The following is a 22,832-nucleotide window of genomic DNA, read 5'->3' as shown; positions in this document are numbered from 1 at the left end:
AAACTTGGAAACCAAAAATAAATTAGGAAAGTCTAGCACAAGTAATCCTATCTTTGATCACAGCTAGGGGTTTCCTTCTATTTACTGTATTTACCATTAAATTCTGACTTAATGTTTTTTCCATATTCAAATGCTGATGACCCTTTGGCCACTTTTGGTACGCTTGACGGGAATAGATTGATATTAGGAAATGGATTAGATTGGATCGTACTATCCTAATCTTATCTTGTGTTTGCAGGAACAGATAGAAGATGGATAGGAATTAAAAACAAAAAATTTTGATGAAAAATTAATTAAACTGAAAACAGGTACATATTTTCAGAATTTTAAGTTTGCATAATCATCGAGCTTCCATTGTAGTTATTGTCAAATCGTTTATAGAATAAGATCCTTTCGGAAATAATGGATCAACATCAACGCCGGAATCTCTTCTGTAAACAAATGTTGGCTGCATAGGCAATGGAGGAGATGCTTCACCACTCAACATGAAAACAATGGTTGACATGGCAGGTCGATCCTTTGAATCTTCTTGTACACACAAGAGCACAACTTGTATGCATCTCATGACTTCATTAGGCTGATATGATGTAACTGTTTGAGCCCGAAAGTAATTTTGGCGAAATCCTTTAGTGGGTCTGAGCCAGTGGGCCGATACCTGCGGCCCAAAAATGAGACTACATGGATTTGGGTTGTGATGTTGCTCATCCCGTGTTTCATAAGGAGATATCATCCTTAATTGCATGGAGATATGAGCGCTCGTGAGGGCGTGAAGATATATTTGCAATTAATACGTGCGTATCCTACTACTCGCATCCAGCGATCACATCGGATTCTAAGAGGCAATTAATCTTTACCTATATTCTAGCGACGACAGAAGCGGATAGTTATCACCCACAATAATATCAATACTATTAAGAGTTTTGATTTGATTCAAGGCCAATAACTGTGGCCCAAAATATAGTATTCCATTCGTATTAGGAAAGTGAATCTGCAGCAGCCTATATATAGAGGCTAAAGACGATACAGAAAAGGACCGCTCTCTCAGCAATCAATCCCAGCGATTACAAAGCCTCCCCGGAGCAAACCCTCAACCTCGTTGAAACCCGGTGACCGCCCGCCAGTCCTAGTCTCCTCGCGAGCCGACTATCAGCCTCACCAGTTCAACCCGGTGACCGTACTTCCAGTCCCAGTCTCCCCAGGAGCCGACTGCGAGCACAACCGCTACTGTTATTTCCAGCGAAGCAAGGGTAACGCCCTCGCAACCCAGCGAAGCTAAAGTCACGCTTTAGCGGACCCGTGTTCCTCTCAAACTTCCCAGTGATTGCTCTGCTCAGCTTTCAAGTTGAGTATCGATACGGTGAACGAAAGGAGACCACAACCAAAGCCCTTACCCGCATAAGGCAAGAAGTCCTTTTCCGGAAGGCAAGAAAAGAACCCGGTGACGAGGTTGGTGCTCTCCTCGTCCACAGCGCTTGAAAAGAAGTCAAGTCACGGGACTACTCCAACGACTGCACCCCGCGGTGCTGGCACGCCTGCGCAACCACTCGCCCAAAAGAGACTGTTTGCACACCAGCTGGTTTTGGAGCCAAACAGTAACAACCCGAAATTTTAATTTTATATTAGATCATGTGATAATATTTTCTTTACTAGCTTGTGTGTGTGTGTGTGTGTGTGTGTGTGTGTGTGTGTTTGAGAAGTCTATTACCTATTACATGTAGACTTGTGAGGAAGCTAGTTTTACTCAATTGGTTTAAACATTTTCGGATGAGACCTTATAAACGCAATCAATGAATCTCTTTCTTATGTTTGAGTTAATCATAGGATTTATAGCTTAAAATAGATTAGTAATCAAAATGTAAGTTATCATATTTTAGTATGCAGCGGAAATGAGACATCTTTGACAGTGTCATCAGTTCTATGTAGCAGCTGCAAATTGATATTTATATGCCTTGGTCAAATAAGCTCATGCATCATTCTGCTCAAGTATGCAGACATTTCTTGTTAGAGATAAGTTTAGCTGAATCAAATCCTATATATATATATATAAACAAGATGGAGTAGCTTTAATAATCAAGCATATTTAGCTTAAGGTGGCAATATTAAAGGACGATGCCTTGATAGCTCCTACTATCAAAACTTTTAATTAAGGTTTGAACTGAGAAGGTTATACAAGTCTATCCTTAGAATTACATTGGCTCTTGTTCAGCGAGAAGGTTTCCTTGTAGCATAAGGTGGTGAAGGTAAGAGCTTAAGGTCTTGGACTGTGATTAGTCTTTTGACACCTCCTACTCATGGAATATATATATATATATATATATATATATATATATATATATATATCTTTATTATATGTTAGTATATTGTAAATATATAATCTTGATGATCAAGTTATATCTAGATAAGATCATTCATGTCAATCACTTCATAGTGCTTGGTGATTAAGTCATTAAGTGATAGATATAGACAAACACATCTATATGCAGATTTTATTATAATTGTTTTGCTTGATGGCCAAGAACCTGACTAGCATAAATAGCAGCTATCTACTTGATTCATATCCACACTACAATGAGAGCAATAGGAGAACAGAACGTGAGTGAGGGAGATAGAGAGAAAGGAGCAGGATAGAAAGAAAGAAATAAACAGAAAGGAAAGGAAACAAAAGAAAAGAGACACTGGGAGAAAGAAAAGGATATGTGAGAATGAAAATAGAGAGGGAAGAAGAGGAAAGGAAAGGGGTAGAAGAAACAGAAGGGAATGCATGATTACAAAGATTAGTTTCGGAGAATTAGATTTGGGATTCAAAGGTCTGTTTCGATCCTAAAATCTATTTCTATTTCTATTTCTATTTCTATGGAACTTTGTTCATGTGTTTTGCTCAGTTCTTGTCTAAGTTGGCTTAATGTTTTCTACAGTTAATAATGTAAATGATTTTTAAACAGAATGTAAGCATAGAAACAAATCAAGATGATTAGAGAACTGGTTCCATAAGAATGGGTGTCCTGAGTAATTCTTAGGTTGCTGTTTGGGTTAGATTTCTTATTTTGTCTTCACAACAAGAGGTTAGAGTGATCAAAGAACCTATATGCATCAGTTTAACAACCTTAGACTGAGCAGTAACCTCAAAAATTAGTTTGTAGGCATTGGAGAAAGCTAGAACAAGTTTCTGCATTATAATCATTTAGTTAACTTTGAGCAACATATCCTTTGATCTAGACTTTCATTTTAGAAACCATTTCCTTGTGTTGAAAGCTTATAATGTAAGCTTGATATCTGTATAGTTTCGTACAATTTCATTAAAGATTCATTGGTTAAGTTTGAGGCTAAAAACAGAGGTCTGCATTCTGTAAATCAGTTTTTCTGAGTTTTTGACCCAGTTGAGTTTTTACTAAAAACTGTATGTTTAGGTTGGGTATTTGAAGTTGGTGTCTTCATAAAAGTTTCAGTAGACATATTGAAGATCATTTCAGAATTAGAATCTCATAAAAAGGATTTCTCTAGATTAAATTATGATTTTTTTGAAGTTGAGGGTCTGCATCAGGAAATTCTGCAATTTTCATTATGTTTCTGTTTGTTCCATTTCGTTTCCATAGTTTTCTTTATTCAAACTTGTTTAGGTTGACCACAAACTGAACATAGAGATTCTTATATTTTCAACAAAACTTGTGATACCATTTACTGAATTCATTTGAGATACTTATGTCATTGTGAAATCAATTTTTCGTATCAGTTTTTATTCACAATAAATCTGCAAGACATTTTGGTTAGTTATTTAGCACTTCAAATGAAATCCAAAATGGCTTGAGATTTTAGGTACCATTTTCTTAAGACATAAGCTCGATATTGATGTTCTTAAGGCAGAATCATAGCTTTATGTTTAGAATAAATTATGTGCTTATGCATAGGAAATGTGAATTGTACTTGGATATTTACTTTTTATGCAGGAACATGTATCTATACAATAGCTTGGAATCCAGGTAGGGGGATCTGGGGAACCTCTACTCAACTATATTTTATGCATATATGTTGCCTCACATGTTTGTTATGGAATGAATGAATATTTGATGCAATTACATTGCGAAATATATATTATCAATTGATGCATCATCCATTGAGTACATATGAAGTATAAGGGTGGCAAACGATGGTGATATGTGTAATGTTATCGATATAAGAAAGTTTAAAATTTATCTTTTGCATAGTTGAGTCCATAACCTTAACAGGTACCAGATCCCAGGTATGCCCATTGTTAATGCGCAATTAGTATAGGATTGAAAGGGTAATTCGGGACTGGCAAAAGGGGCATGGACAAGATGACTAGCAAAAGAGGGTTAGGGGGATTGATTTTGGGTGGGGGTTAGTTCATATAGTTGAGTACTCTGAGTCACCTTTGTGGTAAAATACATGGTATGGGATATGTAGTTCTGCTATGTGAATTAACGGGAATAGAACATGCATTCATGCATACCTTATGATGATTGTTTGGTTATCTTTTGTGTGAAGAGAAATAGCTCCCTACTGAGCCACAGGTTGAGCTCACCCCTTAACAGTCTTGCAGGTTATTAAACACAAGAACTATGAAGATTAGTGATCGACAGCAATTAGAGTTAGTTGGAGTTTTGCTTATGTAAAATCATTATTCCGTAAGTGAGTACTCTTAGTGATCTTGAGTTGGATATATCCTTATATCGAAATGAGAAGTCAATTCCATTATCAAAGTGTCGATTTTATTTTTTTTCCATTCTATTGTTTTTTTTAATTTTACTCACACCTTGAATTTCGGGAATTATTTAAAAAAAATTTGACCTGGGTTCGGGGCATGACATATGACTTCAGTGTCGAATCCAAAATATCTAAGGCTCTGCCTTCTCTCCAGAGCTCCCAAACCTGCAGTTGAAATTTAGTTCAAAAAGAAAATAAATACTCAGAGATAAAATGTTAGAAAAATATGAGTTGCTTACACGTCCTATTAAGTTCACGGAAGGATCCTCCAGAACAGAGCCACTGTTTTTCTGGCCAGTTACTATCACCAACATTATGATCCCAAAACTAAAGACATCAGATTTTTTGGAAAATCTCCCAAAGACTGCATACTCTGGCGACATATAGCCACTATACATAAACAAAAGAGTGTTATAGCCAAAGCATAGCATAATAAAGATTAAATGTGATATTTATTGTTCTTACTATGTTCCGACAATTCAACTCGTCTTTTCTTGCAGTTGGTGTCCGTGGAATATTCTAGCCATGCCAAAATCAGAAATTTTGGGGTTCATCTCAGCATCTAGAAGAATATTACTAGTTTTCAGATCTCTATGGATGATCCTCAATCTTGAGTCTTGGTGAAGATACAGAATCCCACGAGCAATTCCGTTGATAATTTCAAAGCGCTTTTCCCAATCCAAGAAGGACTGTCTTGTGTTATCAACATCAAATTGCAAATGGTACTATTTAGTATGAAGCTTCAATCATGTTCTTTATATTTGAGAAATGGCCTAAACCAATCATTACCTCTACACATACCAAAAACAAAGGAATCCAAGCTTTTGTTGGGCATGTATTCTAGCACTAACATCCTTTCTTCTCCCTTTATACAACAGCCTAAAAGTTTCACAAGATTCCTGTATTGAAGTCTTGCTATAAGTGCAACTTCATTTTTGAATTCTTCAATCCCTTGTCTTGAAGTTTTGGACAATCTTTTCACAGCAACTTTTTGTTCATTTGGTAGCTGACCCTGAAGTTATGTTGAATATCAATATTAATCTTTCACATAGTCAACACCTTTAAGGAGCAACTAAACTCCTGATTAAGTAGTTATGATTAATAGTAAAAGAAACAACCATGCCAGAACCTAACATAGAGCAAAAGGAGATTTTTGGAGCTTAGAAATGTTTTGGTTATCTAAATTTGTTGCTTACTTTATAAACAGAGCCAAAACCACCATGGCCTAGTTCATTGACACGAGAGAAATGGTCTGTGGCTGCTATTATTGTGTCAAGATCGAAAAATTGCAATTCGGGGTGTCTCTGGGTTTCCTCATGCTCCTCTGCCTCACAATCTATGCCTAAACAATAAACAATTATTCTCTACATCATTTTATCCTCGTTGTTCTAACTGCATAACATCATCACTTTAGTCCATGTTTTTAAGATGCAGATGATCTTGTTGAAGTTCTTTCATGTGATTTACAGACGGAACAGTGTCAATAGCTCATGACAACTAAGGCATGCAGTTTAACTAATTAATGAAAATAGATGAGATCTGCTTTTGCCTTTCGTGTTCCTATTCTTCTTACACCACCACTAGGCAAGCATAATAATTAGTACCAATGCCAGGAGAGCAAACCGTATTGAAATAGCTAATTACACGCATTTTTATGCTTGTAATTGGATTCTAAACATTAGAATTACACTAATTCTCAAATCAATTATTATGTAATTAATTCAATTTTATTTGTTTGTAGGAAATAAGCGGGTTGTGGATTTCGGAAGAAGTCGTGTGAAAATGGCGGCAATTGGAATTACTGACAAAAGACAAAATTGTTGACATGGTCAACCACATTCAAAGTCAAGAAAGAGTAGAATGCAATTATGCATAATTTTGGGTGCAAGTGCTTGAAAATATAAGGAGTTAGAAATGGATGAGAGAGAAGAAGAAAAATAATTCAAAAAAAAAGAAAAAAAAGAGAGGAGAGAATGAGTGGATGGCAGCATAATCAATTAATTAAACATGATGAAGTGGTATTAGCTTAGTGGTTAGAGCACCCACTACCTATGTACGAAGTCATGGGTTCGAGTCATCATGGGGCAGGAGTGAAACCCTTTGATCCTTTTTAAAAAAAAAAAAATCAATTAAACATTGATTTGATTAATGTTTAATTGGGGAAGGCTTACAGCCCATCACGTGGAAGAAAAGATTAAAAAAAAAAAACATCCTTTCAATCCCAGCCACACATGTCAAACTCCACCATCCATTTCTCTTAAATCGCAATCATCCATTTCTCATCCGTCTCTTCCTTTTCAAACAGCCACCCACTTCAATTAATCCGTTCTCTCCTCTCTCTCCATATATATAGACCACGACCCATTCATCATACCTTCTACAGTAGCCGCACCAGGTCTTACGGAACAACAATTACTTAAATACGTTCGTATCGCCGGAAAAGCCAAAACTGAGGCAACCATTTGGCCTCGTTTGTTTCGCAGATTTGAGGACTTAGGAAATGAAAGATTCATTTCCTTAGTTTGGTAACCACAAAGTTCGGAAATGCTTTCCTTACATAGGGGAAAGTTGGGGTAAACTCATTCCACTCAAACTTCATGGGATTGAGTTTCCCATCCATTTTCTAGCATTAATTGCAATAATTTTAGACAATAATACCCCAACATTAATTGCTTGAGTACCCTTGGTAGAAAATTCATTCTAGTTTGTTTTTATTTTAAAATAGAAGGGTATTATTGAAACATTGATATATTTTTACCTTCCTTTCCTGCACCAACCAAACATAGAAAGGGAAATCAAATAGTCTTTCCTGGATGCTTTCCCTGCTTTGCCAAACACAGGAAAGAAAATCTAACAGGAACTTTAGTTTTCCTTCCCCATGGGAAAGACAAGGGAATTGATTTCCCTTTCGTGAACCAAACGAGGCCTATGTGTTGCTCTCTTCCCCATCTTTCTCCACCATTTTTCCATACTTTCTTGAGTTTTATTTTAGGGATTTGAAGGATTTACTCACCCAAAACTTCAAAACTTCATCAAAGACTTCTTTTCTACAAAATTCAAGACTTGGGTAATTGTGGGAGTTGTAAATCAAGACTAGTAGTTTTTTAGTTATTTGTGATTATTCTTGTTTTCTCCTACACTTCTCTTCTCTTTTGTATTTAAATTTTGTAATTTTGATGTCTATGATTATGGGTTATGAGTAATTTCCTTATTGGGGTAGGGTTGTGTGCCCTAGCCTAAATTTTGTGTAAAAGATGTTTAATTTAATGTAATGATGCAATTTTCATATGATAAATGCTTATATCTATTTTTATTGGGTTAAAATGCATGTCTAGGAGCCTAGTCAACTCCAGGGTGTGTATTTTGAGCATGTCTAGGACAGAGTTAGAGACTTAACCCCCTCTAATTCCTAAGCTAGAAACCTTCAATTTCGTATTCGAGGGGTTATAAGCATGGTGATTTACACCCGTTGTGTGATTGTGCGGGCGGGTCGTTTAGTAGTCTAATTCCTCGATCTCTAGTCCTCTTGATGTGAATTAGGGACCATTGAACCGGCTCTAAATTATGTCAAGTGAGTTCCTATGACCCTTGAACCGGAGCAGAAATACTATGAAATGGAATTTCGGTCCTTGAGCCTTGAACCGCCTTGGATACGACTACCGCCAAAGTAGGAGATTTGCATATACATTATATTAGCTTCCGACACATAGAATTTGGGTGAAGGAACCTCCCTAACACCCGACATATATTCCCATTTATTTGGTTACACTTTTATTAATTTCTTTGCATTTTTATTAAGGGCTCGTGACCACTTACCCAAATATGGTTCAACATTTCCCTAAACACTCTACCTACTTTTATTTGTGCCCACTTACCCAAACCACCAGTGACACGAGGCATATAGGCCCCAAAAATTCCATGAATTACAAAACTGCCACTAACCACTAAATACACGACTCAAATCGTGCCAGTTTCCTCTCTCTCTCACAAGTCAAATCGGTTTGAAATTCTCCGTCCCTCCATATTCTACACACACACTCACTCTCTCTCTCTCTCTCTCTCTCTCTCTCTCTCTCTCTCTCTCTCTCCCATGCTCGCTTGCTCGCTCTCTCTCTCTCTAACCCCGGGTAAACGACCTCGATACTCACTGAAGGCGATCGAGTAATTTTCTAGGTCCAGCAACGCTTCTTATTCCTCCGGCTTTGGAAATATAGAAAGAGGTGAAAAATCGATTTCCGTCTATTTTTTTTCCAGATTTTCAAGTTTTCTGCCAAATCTATTACATAAATGTTGCATTTAAACTTGTTGATCACTTCAATTTGGTTCATTTCTGTGAAATCAGTGATTTTAAATTTGCATGTGCGAAAATCTGTGAAAACTAGGGTTTCTGATTTGCATGTGTGGAATTCCGTACGGGAAGTTGTTCATTGATTATAAACTAGTAATTGAGTGATAATGCAAACTGATTGGAAGCCTATTTTGAATTCCTAACCATAAAAACATAACTCTTTTACCCCCCAGTAGACTTTGTATTAGGGGTCAAAGATCAATGTTCTGTTTATTTCAGTACTCTAATTTGGTATTTGAATGAAAAAGGGGTTATTTCTGGTGGTCTACTGGGGGGGGGGGGCAATAGGGAGATTATTGCCATTCAGTAATGTCTTAACTAAAACATAACTCTATTACCCCCCAGTAGACTTTGTATTGGGGGTTAAAGATCAATGTTCTGTTTATTTCAGTACTCTAATATGCTATTTGAATAAAAAAAGGGGTTATTTCTGGTGGTCTACTGGGGGGCAATAGGGAGATTATTGCAAACCAGCAATATCTTAATTAAAATATAACTCTATTACCCCCCAGTAGACTTTGTATTGGGGGTCAAAGATCAATGTTCTGTTTATTTCAGTACTCTAATATGCTATTTAAATGTAAAAGGGGTTATTATATTTCTGGTGGTCTACTGGAGGGCAATAGGGATATCATTGCCAACTAGTAATGTCTTAACTGTGGTTATTTATTGATTTGTCTGGGGGTCTATTGGGGGACAGTAGACTAATTATTGCGCCTCAATTATGTTTTTATTTCGGGCCAGTAATCTTCTAATATTGTTACTAAAATGATTTTTGTTTTTTTTTTTACTGTGTAGAATCACTAAACCTAAATTCACCTTGTTGAGTGATTCTGAAGAATCTGTTCGCAGTTCAGAAGGTTCCGATGTGGGAACTAAGAGTACATTTAACCAGCCACTTTAACAGAAACTAGACCAAATTAGAAAGAGGAAGCGAAAAGAGGCAGAATAGATCCAGGATGAAGGCTCTGCAGAAGAAGGGGTCAATCAAGATTCGGAACCATGACTTGAAGACGAATCAGAATCACAAGGCGAATAGACAACGCAGAGGTTTTTCATAAAAACAAGACAACAGACAAAAAGGAAAACAATTGAAGAAGAAGTCAAATCAGGAAAAGAAGAAATGGAAGAGGAGAAATGTTCAACCGCCAAAGGGTAAAAGGAAGAAGGCAATAAAAGGGACAAAGAAGAAGGAGGTCCAAAAAGCTAAGCAGATTGAATGCAGGCAGCAGAAGTGCATACTCAGTGGCTTCTGGAGAGTGGTAGAGGCACACAAGGACAGAATACCAGAAGAAACAAAGGAAATTTTGAGGGGAACAGATTTTGGTGAGATGATGGAAGCATTCTGGGAAGACAAGATAACCGAGAACCAGCTCCACAAACATGAAGCGGACTTGGAGGTAATAATGAGGCATTTCGACCACAATGACAGCAAGTGGAAGTCTGGTGATGTTGTTATGGAAATTATGGAAGCAGACATCACGACTTTGTTTCACCTTCCTGTTGAAGGAGAAGTGTTCAACGTGAACAAGAGGGTGGTCAGGGACGAAATGGAAGACTCCCCAATATTTGGCAGTCCTTTGAAGAAGCAGGCTGTCCTTAGATCTGATGTGGAAACAAAGCTCATAATTGAGTTGAACAAGCCGGCAAAACTAAAGGACGCACGGAAGTTAGCCGTGTTAATGATCACGTACTTGTTCAGCACGTTCTTTTTCAACATAACCGAGGCTCAGATTACATGGGATATGGTCACGGTTTGCGAACACATTGGGAAAATCAACATGTACAATTGGCCAAGGTTGATTCTGGACTTCTTGATGGAAGGGCTGCAAAAATATAGGAGAAATAGTCCTGCAACAATGAATGGATGCCTGCTTCTGATTTATTACTGGTTCCTGGAGAAGATGAAGGAGAAGACCTGGATCCCGGGCAAGTAGAATGAAACTCCAAGGTTTCTTCGATGGTCAATAAAAGAAATTTTCAACTTGGAGCAGCTTTTCAAGAATGAGAATCTGCTGTGGTAAGCAAAACAAGAAAACTGTATTTTCATGCACGTTACGTAGCTTGTTAAGTAGAACTGACTTATAAATGTAACAAGATCTAATCAAAGCTGGACCGTGGACTGCAGATATAGGACTGGACGACTTCGAGCTGGATGATGAGGTGCAGGAAACCTCAAGCTTCGACAACTGGGTGAGTATAACTAACTAAGCTTGTCTGCTGCTACTTACTGGGGGCAATAATGTGATTATTGCCATCAATAATGTCTTGACCTGGTGAAGTTATTACATAAATTAGTGCTTTGAAGAGTATTGTACCTGTTTTTATGCTAATTAAAGAACATTGGCCAGCGAAACATTCAAACTGTAGCTATTCTAGTTGTCTACTGGGGGGACAATAATTCTTTTACTACCCCCCCCCCCCCCCCCCCCCCCCCGATAACGACATTATTGGGCCCCAATAACTTAAATGGTTTAGTGCCACTATTTGCAGGTTCCCCAGGCAAGCCAAGCCGAAGAGGAACAAATCGAAAGGCTTACGGGGAATATCAAAGAACTTATCAGTGAGATGGGGGCAGCCATTGGTGAGATGAATCCTCCAAAGAGATGGAGGAAAAGCTAGGAATGCTTGCCAAAGCAAACGAGGACCTGAATGCACATAACAGGGATTTATGGACAAAGCTAAAGTTGGCCGATGAGAGGATTAAAGGTCTCGAGGTTGAAAAGAGAGCCAAAAACAACCTCATCAGGGCTCTATACATTAGGCTTGGAAGGAGAAGGGAGAGGTGCCTCCACAACAAAGACAGGTTCAGGTAGTTCCATTTACACCCAGAGTGGCACAAGAAGAAATTCAGGAAGAAACTCCAAACTTTGGAGCAAGTCTGGGAGAGGAAACAAGTTATGCAGCCACTGTGGGATATGAGACAAAAAGGGTGAAAGCAGCATGCCCAATGTCTATGGAACTACATAAACAACAAGAAGGTGGGGAACAGGAGGAGGAAGCCCATCTTGATATGATCGTGAACATGATTGCTGAAAATGAAGAGAATGCGGACCTTGGAAAGAAAAAGGATGAAAAAGGTGCCCCAAGCAAGCAAACAAAAAAGAAAAACATGGAGATCATGTTTATAGTGAAAAATGTCAAGACATATAAGCGGGGTGCGAAGAAAGCCAAAGAAGATGAATGGGAGTACGACACACCCGAAGAAGCAAAGATGAGGAAGAGAGCCCCACCTAAGAAAAGTAGGATCGTGCCGCAGACCCGAAGAAAAATGGAGAACAAGATCAAGATAAAGGGAGTCAACTGCGAGAAGCCTACTTGGAGGACACTGGACTCTGCAATCGGAAAGCAGTTTCAAGAATTCTTCAACGCTACTAAGAAAGACACGTAAGTACACAGCCTGGTTTCAATTAGTTTATGTATTTCATATGGTTTACAAACCAATTAGAATCAATTGTTTCTGTATTTGCAGTACCGAATACTGGATCAGCAACGATCTTTTACGCCGGATAACCAAGCATGACCTCAGAGTGATCATTCAAGAGGGTGATGTCGAAACTGATGTAAGTCTAGTCCAATTAGTAATGTCTACTGGGGGCAAATAATATGATTATTGGCCCCCAGTAAAATGTTTATTTTTTAGGCAAATTACTTTTAATTTTCTGACATATAGTTCTAATGGTAAGTAATATGACACAATTGCAGGTGATCAACGTTTATATTGACTTGTTGAAGTTCGATGCCGGAAAGCTAAAGGCTAAAGTGGGATTTCTCAGTATAGACGTAGCGGTAAGTAATCGAAACCAAGCAAATGGAGTTTGGTGTTTATTTAATGTTAGTAGATTGTGAATTACTGAAATGTAGCCTGTGTTTGGGGTTTATTAGGGGGCAATAAACACATTATTGCCCTCGGATATTGTTTTGATTGTGGTTTATTCATCGCTTATTTCATGTCTTTGAAAACTGTTCTGTTGATTGGAGTTTATTGACAGTAAATGGAGTGTTTTGTGATGGTCTATTGGGGGGCAGTAGAAGTATTATTGCCCCCCAAAAGGGTTTATGAACAGTACATTTTTGGAAAGTAAACTTGTATTAACTTGGTTATGTTGTGTACACAGTACTATGCGATAAATCATGAGATGAAGAAGGAAGCAGGTGAGGATACCCGACCGTTTGAGTGTGGTGTCGAAACAATGTTGATCGAACCGCTGTGGTCGATCTTTCGTTTCCCAAAGGTGTTAGTACCAATTCACCACAGCACAAGCCGACACTATAGTTTGCTGGTAATCGACAATGAACTAAGGTGCTTTACTAACATGAATTCATTGAGGCCACCAATCAATGAATTCACAAATGAGGAGAAGTACCACCTGAATGCATCAAGAGTGGTATGTCACAAATTCTACTGACAAGTTCGTTTCCGTACAGTTGAGGATGAATTTCAAGAAATAATTCTTTCTATATTCCAAAAACAGGTGAGGCACATCAAGAAGTTCATACATGTTGTGAACTTAACAAAGATCAGGTTCCCTGGTGACAGCCAAGATCCAGAGGTCACGCGAGAAAAATGTAAAGCAAAAGATGAGAAAGAAAACCTTATTATCGTTGAAGAGAAAATGACCGAGGAGGAAAAAGAAACCAGGAACTGGATCTTGCAGAACAACATTGTGGAGACAGACTATGACCTTTATGAAGATTTCGAGTACCTGCAACAGAGCACAACATCATAAGTACCTCAACCCACATGGTTTAACTACATCTTAAAGCTGCAAATATGAACTATCTGTTTATTGCAACGCAAAAAAAATTGAACTTGAATTCATTTACTTAAATACAGTGCCGATTGCGGACCATTTATGCTCCATTTCATGGAGAGCATAGTGAATGGCAAAGAACCAAGCAAGGATGGTGGGGACAACTTGAGAAAAAGAATACTAGAGAGAATCATGCAACTAAACTTCGGAAAAAAGTGAAGTCCGAAAACCGGGATAACCTATGTAGCAATTTAACTTTAGCATTTAAAAAACAGGGATTGTAAATACTTGGGCAGTTAAACTTATTTTGAAATTATGGTTAAATTACATGCAGTATTGGATGATGTAATATACCTATGTTGCCTTCAATTTAGAATAGGTCCTTTCAAAAAGCTGCTAATAAAAGCATGCACTAAAATAGTCAGGTTTATTGCCACCCAATAATCTTCACAATATTGGTTAGAAGGTGTCCGTTTGGCTTTAGGTTAGTTTATGTAGGTAAACATCTTCCAATCCAATACGTGATGAAAATCAAAGTTCACCAATAATTGGGTTTATTGGGGGGTCATAATATTATTATTGTAACCAAATAATAGTTAGGAAGATGGTCACATGTATCAATTTTGGGTTTTAAATTAGGTTGCAAAAGTATAGTTAGTTTTCCAATTACAAGCTGTTCTAGTGTTGTGTTATAATCATTCTTTATTGGGGGAAATAATCTGTCTATTGGGCCCCAATAAACCATGTATAACCAATAACTGCAACTCAAACCTGTTAAAAAATTTCATTTTATTTCTCTTTGAGGAATTGAAATCAAAATAAAAATTAAAATATGTAATTCTGAAAAGAATAATGGTTCAATGAGCATAAATATAAACAATTACTGGTCCCCAGTAAACCTATTATTGCCCTCCAGTAGAAAAGTGTAAAACCTATCAACCCTTTATAGAATCATATACTACTACTGAACCATAGGTTATGTGCAGCTCAACTTGTTATGAGTTCCCATTTTTCTGCAACGGCCACAACGAATCTGCTTCTTTTCGACCTCTCCAATAGACTTGAACCGCTTCACCCTAGGCCTCCCGGGTGGTCTCTTCATAAGGGGAGGTAATATAAGGTTAGTATCACATTTGATTATTGGCCGGATAGGAAAACTGTAGCTCTTCTTGAACATATCAACATGAAAGTACTTATCAATATAATCATAGACATTTGCAGAAGCAGCTTGTATTGCAGCAAGGCCGTGAGGACAAGGAAAGCAATTGATCTGCCATTTCACACATAAACATGAAGGCTCAAAAATGTTAACTACGTACGAAAAGTCAGAGCGAACCACATAAACACCAGGGCTAGAGTAATGGACACTGAAACGACGAGATTTATCCATCTGCACCTTCAACATTTCCTCCATTTTGGGAGTTAGTTCTGTCGTTCAACGTTGTGCCTCATCCCTCCTCTCACCCATCTGCTCCATTTGCTTAATTTTGGTCTGATCCAACATACAATATACCAGCATCAAACGCTCAAGTGAAATCCAAGAGTTAAATGATTCTGCAATCCCATTGGCCATTATTCCATATCGGTGGCCTGCATAAAATGCACGGCACCAATGTTCAACTGGAATTTCAGCAAGAAAAGGGTTAATAATCTCGGCACCTCCAACTTCTCTAAATTTATGCAAATTGAAACGGTATTCCTTCTTGGTAGAGGAATATGCAACCTTAAAAAACTTCTGCTTAACATCTTCTATTACGACATAATTACCTTTACCCCTATATTTACTGGCAAGGTTAGCCACCAAATGCTTGTAACAAAATAGGTGAGGATGTCCAGCAAATACCTTATTGAAAGCACTCAAAAGTCCGGTACCCCGATCACTAATAAATGTGATGACTCTTCCTTGAGGTTCAAGTAAACTCTTCAAATGCTTGAGAAAGAATGTCCAATTTGATTCTGTCTCAGAATCACCAAAACATATGGCTAGAGGGTAGAATCCTGCACAAACTAGAACACAAAAACGTTAGTCTACTAGTACCCAATAAACAAATTATTGGGGGCCAATAAACTAGGAAGTTACCTTGATTTCCATTCCTTCCAGTTGCAGAAAGAATCTGACCCTTGTAAATGCTATTACCAAACGTTCCATCAACATACAACACCGGCAAACAGAATTGGAAGCCTTCAATACAACCTCCATAAGCTACGAAAAGCCTATGAAAAAGATTAGTGGATGGGCCAACTTCCAACACAAAAGAAGAGCCCGGATTACTCTCCAAAACGGCTTCCTTATACCAAGATAACTTGCTAAATGAATCTGCAACCGAACCGTAAATCACTTCCTTAGCCCTTTGCTTCTCTTTCAAGGCAACCTTGTAGGAAATATCAAAACCATATGTTGACTTGAATTTACTCATAATTTCCCTTGGCTTCAATGAAAGATTATAGCTAACATCGGCAGCAATGCAGTCTTGACAACCTTGGATCCCAGAAGCCTATGCTTTTGAGTCCTAACTACACCCTTACAAGTGTGAATATTATTCAACTCCATTATATAAAGGCAACCATTCTGAGATGATGAAAGAGCGCGAAGATGCCAATCACAACCTTCGGTTCCAACATTTGAACAAACTGCATGAATACGGTCCAAATCGTTTCTCAAAAACACAAACTCGAAACCAAGTGCAATTGAATACTTCATGAGTTTCTCACGGAGCTCAGCTGCACCATGAAACTTCTCCCCAACATGATGAATATAGGAACTGCACTCATCAGACAAATACGACTTGTGAACTTCAATCATAAATGCCTCCCCCAAATAATCGTCCTCATCCGCAACTTCCGAACGACTATCCACCGAACACGTGTTGCTGCAACTTCCACCAATCTTTAAAACAGAAATCTCAACACATTCTAATTTATGTATTCTAGCACAACAAAACAACATCTGGAAATCACGATCGGAACGAAGAAAACATACTTCACAACCTGGTACTGAATATTGAAGCTCAATAACATCACTTGGCAAAAACTGGAACGTACGGAAAACGTCTTCATACACGTCAGAAAAGCTCATACATTGATTCAGAGGAATCATATAACCTTATTTCCAGAATAAATGCATCTAGCAACCAGGGAATCAGGCATAATCCTGAAAGAAAATAAAAAGAACAAAACTATTATTGCCTCCTAATAAATACATTATTGCCCCCCAATAACTTAAACAGAACTACCAAAACACATCAGAAGCATTAACAAATTACTATTAAACAAGAGAAATGGATCACTAGACAACCAATAGAGAGACTTTATAACAGTTAAGACATATTACTGCCCCCCACTACGCATATTATTGGGACCCAATAATGTAATAAAAACTACCAAAACTCTTCAGAAAATGCAACAAAAAGCTCTGCACAGAAATGAAAATATCATTAACCAACAAATTTAGAATCTGAGTAACAATTAGAACACATTACTGACCCCCAGTAGAAAAATTATGTCCAATAATGGTCTGCTGCCGAACGGGTGATTTCATCAAGGGGCTCGGGGATAATTGTTGCTGCTTGAAGTTTGCCAGGATGGGCTTTGACAGTGGGTTTGGTGCAACACCCCTGAAGCAAGGTGGTCAAGTTGTTCTGATTCTGGGGATGTCAATGGAAAATTGGGAGGGACTGGATTTCGATCAGCTTCGTTTCCTAGCGGCAACGTTGACATCTGATGGGATACATCAATCTGGAATTTGGGTGGACTCAAATTGATTTGTGTTTGAGTTTGCTTGGGTATCAGCGTGTAGGGCTCATGGGTGGTCGAAGTTGCTTTGTCGGAGGCATCTGGGATCGGACCGACGTGGTCATGGTGGCACTGGAGTGGTATCGACATGGTCGTGGTTGTAGCCACCATGAGAAAGATATGGAACATTGGGCAGGGTTTGGGCCATTTTTGCTAGGGTTTGAGTGAGACTACCCTTTGGGCTGCTGTCAATTGGGTCTGGTGTGAGCCCTAGGCCTACCATTTAGGCTCCTATTTAGTTAATTTTTTCTTTCTAAATAATTTCCTTTTTTTAGGAAGCTATGCACTTGTATTAGTATGGTGCCTATTTACTGTGTGTGTTTCAGTGTTTCATAGTTTATAGGCTTGATGAATAAGTGAGCATGTAAACCGTCAAATGAATATTGGACCTGATCTATATATCGCTGTGATACTACCACAAATATTTTATCTACCCAAAGTCGGTAGAGGGAGAATATGTAATGACCAATTCTGGTTAAAGTTTATATATAATATCGACAAGATATTCATTTAAAAAAAAAAAAAAAAAACTATTTGTGGATAAGTTTTTATTTTTTAATATTTTTTTTATTAATTAAATTTTAATGGAAATTACAATAGAAATTCTTATTTACATACGCTGGTTGCAGATTTGTTTGAATAATTAAAAAAGTTTAGCACCGGCCTCCCAACGACACCGTTCTGAGAGTGGCCATTTGAGGAAGGTAAAAAACACAAAAAGCCCTCTGTATTTTCGCCACTTCCTTTGTTTTATGACGGCATAGCAACCAGGTAACTCAAAACCCTTACCTCCAGCGCTAAAACAACCCCCACCGCCGGGCGAGGTTTTAGAGTCGGACCTCACCTTTCCAGGGCTCAGTTTTTCATTCTAGTGCACTATCTTTTCCCGTGAATCTATTCCCCAACCAGTTCAAAAAAAAAAATGCATAAGAACAAGGGAGGCGACAGAGGGCGACAAATGGGTAGGAAGAACCAGAAGCCGGAAACCAAGGACCAAGAATTGGACTCCAACGACCTAAGAATGGACATGAGGGAGATTTCCAAGCGTATTGAGCTCTTGGGTATGTATAATTCACTCTTTTCTTTTCACATTCCATGAAATTCTTTTGTTTCTACCATAGAAAGAAGAAAAAGGAGTGGTAGAATCTGTTACCCTGATGCTGATTCCTTGTGATAAGCGCTCTACATATATCCGTTGTGTTACAGTTGGGATTAATTTCGGGCATGGGTGTCCAGACTACATTGCTCAAGTTTTAGAATCTCAGTACTATCTTTAAGATGAAGCTCTGACTACTTAAACTTCTCGAATAACTTATGGCCTCCATAGTGGAGTCATAGTCCTAGGCTTATGAGGTTGGGTTTCTGTTGTCAGGTCTATCCTGGTATTTGGTGAACTTATGAGGTTCAGTTGAATAGCTATGAATCCAAGTCACTAACAACTAGAGTGGAGACAATCTAGTTGGATTGCAGCAAAGATGTTTAATAAGGACTTTGTCTCTCAAGAAGTTGAGACTTCAACCATGGTTTGATGCATTTGAATTCAAAACTATAGCGGGATCTTCATGAATTGAACCATCATTTGTCTAGTTAGGGTCATGAACAGCTCAATTTTGGTCTTTGTTTTATTTTTTTTCTTTATGTCCAAAGGTCTCAGATATATAAATACCGAAGAAAAATAAAATTGATGGGTCTCATTGGTATCCAGGGTTGTGGAGGATATTAATTTGGGTCATGCTTCTCTTGTTGTGAATGGTTAATTGAGAAAACAGAATTTCTGTAATTTTTGGGTCAAGTATCCAATAATATGGATGCAATGTTCTTATAGTTTAAATATTTGCAAAGATGCTTCTCTATGCAGAGTCCTTTTTACTCGTTCATCTGTTACTATGTCCACTTCTCAATTTCTTATATGCTACTTGCTGCTATATATTCAGAACTGGGAATGCAAAGATTGTTTTGTAATCTTTGTGCAACCTTATCTCTGTATGGTAGGAAATGGTATTACAATAGCAGATCCATGATGGGATGACAATTGTGTGTCCTAATTTAATGACCTGACCCACTCCGCTTAATTATCTCTTACTGTTGTAGTCGTGCCTCAGTCATTTTTCTGAGCCAAGAAATAATAATCATATTTAATGACCCATATATTCTTAATTGTAAAACACTACATGGATAAGAGATTATATATGTTACCACTATTGGGAAACTAATGCTCGCCTGCATTGGCACATAACCTAGTAACTGAGGCTCATACTCTTAATTATCAATATTAAAATTGAGTTTCTTTGAACAATGTCATTGTGATGAGATGTTGGTGTGGAACTGTGGATAGCACCACTTGTTTGCCCTATTGAACCAGTATAAGTGCGGAGGGCCTTGCAGTAGCAAATAGGCTTCCCTGTTCTTTTCTTGTTCACATGTGTTTCTTTTGCAATTCATACCCATGCTATGGGCATGTATAGACATAGTTGCAATTCGTGTAGGTATTAGTATATTCTGAATATATATATATATATATATATATATATATATATATATATATATATATATATATTGGGAAGAAACAAAATTTTACTAGAAGATGCTAAAACCGAATAGTGGATAAGGAATCCTACAGGAAACTCTTAGAGAAACAAACAGAATAAAACTAGACAGCAGTAATTGATGCCCATAAAGCAGAGAACATTCACTCTCAGGCCAAAAGCTCTAAGACTCCCACTCGCTTATTCTTCCTCAAAATATTTTTGTTTGTTTTTAAAATCCCAAACCTGCTTTGCACATCTGGGCTCCAAGCTGGGGCAACCTGTTGAACCCTACAGTTTATCACCCTGCAATCTTATATGCTACTTGCTGCCTTCATTTCTATGTTCCTGCAAAAATAGGAAAATGAGAAGACACTGCTATAATTCTGGTCTTCAGGGCTTCTAAAGGATGGGGAAAGCTCCTTCAAGCTGATTGCAAAGAGTGTCACAATATTTAAATTACAGCTATTTGAGACTTTGTCCACAAAGGCCGGAGTACATTATTCATGATTGGTGGTTTAAAGCTATATATAGAATTAATTAGACAGAACAAATTCATATTTTTGCATAAATGCATTCGTGTGCCTTCTTTGTTATGTTAATGCTAGTTTGGTGATTTCATGATTTGTGCATTTCAGGCTCTTCTCATATGACATGGAAGGAGAGGAAGGAGTTGGAGAATAAGAAGGTGGTTGCTCTAGGTGGAAAGGTATGGTTGTAGCCCTTATTTGATGCAAAGCACATAATGCACCAATGAGGTGATAAACTGACATTTTTTTATGACGAGTAGAATTAATTAGAAAGGTGATTCCTGTAGGAGATATCCTGTTTTCATTGTTTGATTGCTTTGAGGCTTATATGTATAGGTTATTTCAGGATGTGAGGTTGAAATTGATGTTCCTACATTTTTGAATGTTATTTATTTAGATATTATCTCCATTTTGTGGAGGGAAAAAATTGAGGTTTTGTAGAGTTAACTGTATTGACAGCTTTCAGATTTGGTCAGAGGGAGTGGTACAGTTTTCTGAAAAAAAAAAAGAAAAAAAAAGGAAAGAGGATGTTAGTTTTTTGTGGGAAAGATTTAATTTTCAGTATTGACTTGTTATAGGCTTCAATCCTAAGCTATTTATTCCTTTGATGGATCTTGCACTGGCTCTATTTGTGAAATTTAATTTGTTTGTTCGTTTGTTTTTTTTTTCTCTTTTCCTTCTCTTTTAACATATCATTCTTTCATTTCACCGGATGGAAATTGAATGAATTAAATCTATAAGAACCATTAACTATTTTCATACCTTCAATTGTTCTCCAGTGGACTCTTGGTTCACTATGATGTATAGTTTATTGCATTGAGTTTTCCTTTCTAATATTATAAGTGGAAACTTGCTTCATGTCACAAGTAGTCCTCAGGGGAAATCATTGATTAGAAATGGTTGTCTGCTGTGCAGTAAGTATTGCCATTTGACTTCACTGTAGCGGCATAGTTATATAATTTCTCCCAAACATTCATGTGTGCTTGTTCTTGAAACAGCCTCCAAAGAAGCAGAGACTACCTCTAAGTATAGCAAGAGTGGTCATGAAGAAACAAAAGGACAGGGAGCAAAAGCAGCTACAAGAGGTGATTGTTCTCTTCCATAACCCTTTTTCATGAATGATGCAAGCTTGGTCAACTTGAACTAACTCAATAACTATAGAATGTGATTCTTGGACGTTTTGGAGGGAAATCCGGAGGTGGTTCAAAAAGATCTGTGGAGAAGCGAAGGCCTGAGGACAGGGTTCTAAGAGCAAGTGAAGGTTACTTCAAAAATGGTGTACTTGATGTGAAGCATTTGTTACGTCCAACATCATCCAGAGACAGGGATGCTGGTGCCCATGTGAACTTCTCAGGTCCAAAGAAGGGAGGTGGAAAGAAGGGAGGTGGAAAAAACAAAGGGAAGAAGGGTGGTAAGAAGCGCCATTAATACATAAAGATGGACTCTCTTTTCCCGAACACAAGAAGAAGATTTTGTTTCCATTCATGTGAATCTATTGGCATTGGAGGTCAAACAGTTGTATTGTGATTCACCCATAGAGTTCAGCTTGCAGGTTGTTGTACTGAGATTAGTTGTTACCATATAGTAGGAACTCTTATATGTTATTGTTCTTTTCTTCCTTACATTTGAAGATGCTGCAAACCTTGGGTATCGTGCCCTTGGTTTTTATCGAAAGGGATCCTTCTCAAGATGTATACATACAATTTGTACTTTTGTTCTTTTAAATTGTTTTTGTAGAAGATAGAAATGATGTTAACAAACTATAGCACTGCGACAGTGTTTTGTCCATCTCAGAGTCCATGGAACAAAACAGCTTCAGAGCACATAAGAGCTAGTTCGTGGTGAGATTTACCGGCATTGTGCCCAAATATGCAGTACTAGTGATTGTTTTAAGTTGATCGAATTTGTATTGGTTATCTAGTAAAATATTACCTATGAAATTTCCCATGGTGGGTTTATTTATTGATTAATGTATACTTGAAGCAGACACTATACGCGTGAGACAGGACGTATTATCGTCGACAAGTTTACAAGTTGCATCATATTTTCTATAGACATTGCTGTCCTCAAACAGCTATTCTTTCTTCCAATTGTAACAAACTGTCTGGTTATTACTCAAGTTCTTCACTATGCAAGGACCTTCTGGTGTTACCCTCCACAA

General features: G+C 37.8%; 1 protein-coding gene and 3 long non-coding RNA genes across 4 annotated transcripts; all 4 read left to right on the top strand.

Moving 5' to 3' along the window:
* Positions 1-2,548: 2,548 nt before the first annotated feature.
* LOC112165323 lies at positions 2,549-4,070 on the top strand. Its single transcript, XR_002922781.2, has 2 exons — positions 2,549-2,807; positions 3,945-4,070. It is a non-coding gene; the product is annotated as an uncharacterized LOC112165323 (long non-coding RNA).
* A 359-nt stretch (positions 4,071-4,429) lies between these two features.
* Positions 4,430-6,671, top strand: LOC121049397. The gene is made up of 3 exons (XR_005799932.1): positions 4,430-4,647; positions 5,223-5,444; positions 6,464-6,671. It is a non-coding gene; the product is annotated as an uncharacterized LOC121049397 (long non-coding RNA).
* Positions 6,672-12,545: 5,874 nt separating this feature from the next.
* LOC121049336 lies at positions 12,546-13,415 on the top strand. The gene is made up of 3 exons (XR_005799629.1): positions 12,546-12,633; positions 12,776-12,859; positions 13,189-13,415. It is a non-coding gene; the product is annotated as an uncharacterized LOC121049336 (long non-coding RNA).
* Positions 13,416-18,341: 4,926 nt separating this feature from the next.
* LOC112168491 lies at positions 18,342-22,459 on the top strand. The gene is made up of 4 exons (XM_024305610.2): positions 18,342-18,677; positions 20,780-20,850; positions 21,670-21,756; positions 21,833-22,459. The coding sequence occupies exons 1-4, from the start codon at positions 18,539-18,541 to the stop codon at positions 22,097-22,099; spliced, it is 564 nt and encodes a 187-aa protein (XP_024161378.1). The 5' UTR covers positions 18,342-18,538; the 3' UTR covers positions 22,100-22,459.
* Positions 22,460-22,832: the final 373 nt, after the last annotated feature.

The sequence above is a fragment of the Rosa chinensis genome, chromosome 5 (assembly GCF_002994745.2).
Source record: "Rosa chinensis cultivar Old Blush chromosome 5, RchiOBHm-V2, whole genome shotgun sequence".
NCBI lineage: Eukaryota > Viridiplantae > Streptophyta > Magnoliopsida > Rosales > Rosaceae > Rosa > Rosa chinensis.
This window is presented reverse-complemented; position numbering and strand designations above follow the sequence as displayed.

Bases quoted from the DNA above. Each gene is read 5' to 3' on its own strand.
- LOC112168491 (XM_024305610.2), top strand. From the start codon at position 18,539: ATGCATAAGAACAAGGGAGGCGACAGAGGGCGACAAATGGGTAGGAAG. The intron at 18,678-20,779 runs GTATGTATAATT...TGTGCATTTCAG, and splicing joins CAAGCGTATTGAGCTCTTGG to GCTCTTCTCATATGACATGG. The intron at 21,757-21,832 runs GTGATTGTTCTC...CAATAACTATAG, and splicing joins AGCAAAAGCAGCTACAAGAG to AATGTGATTCTTGGACGTTT.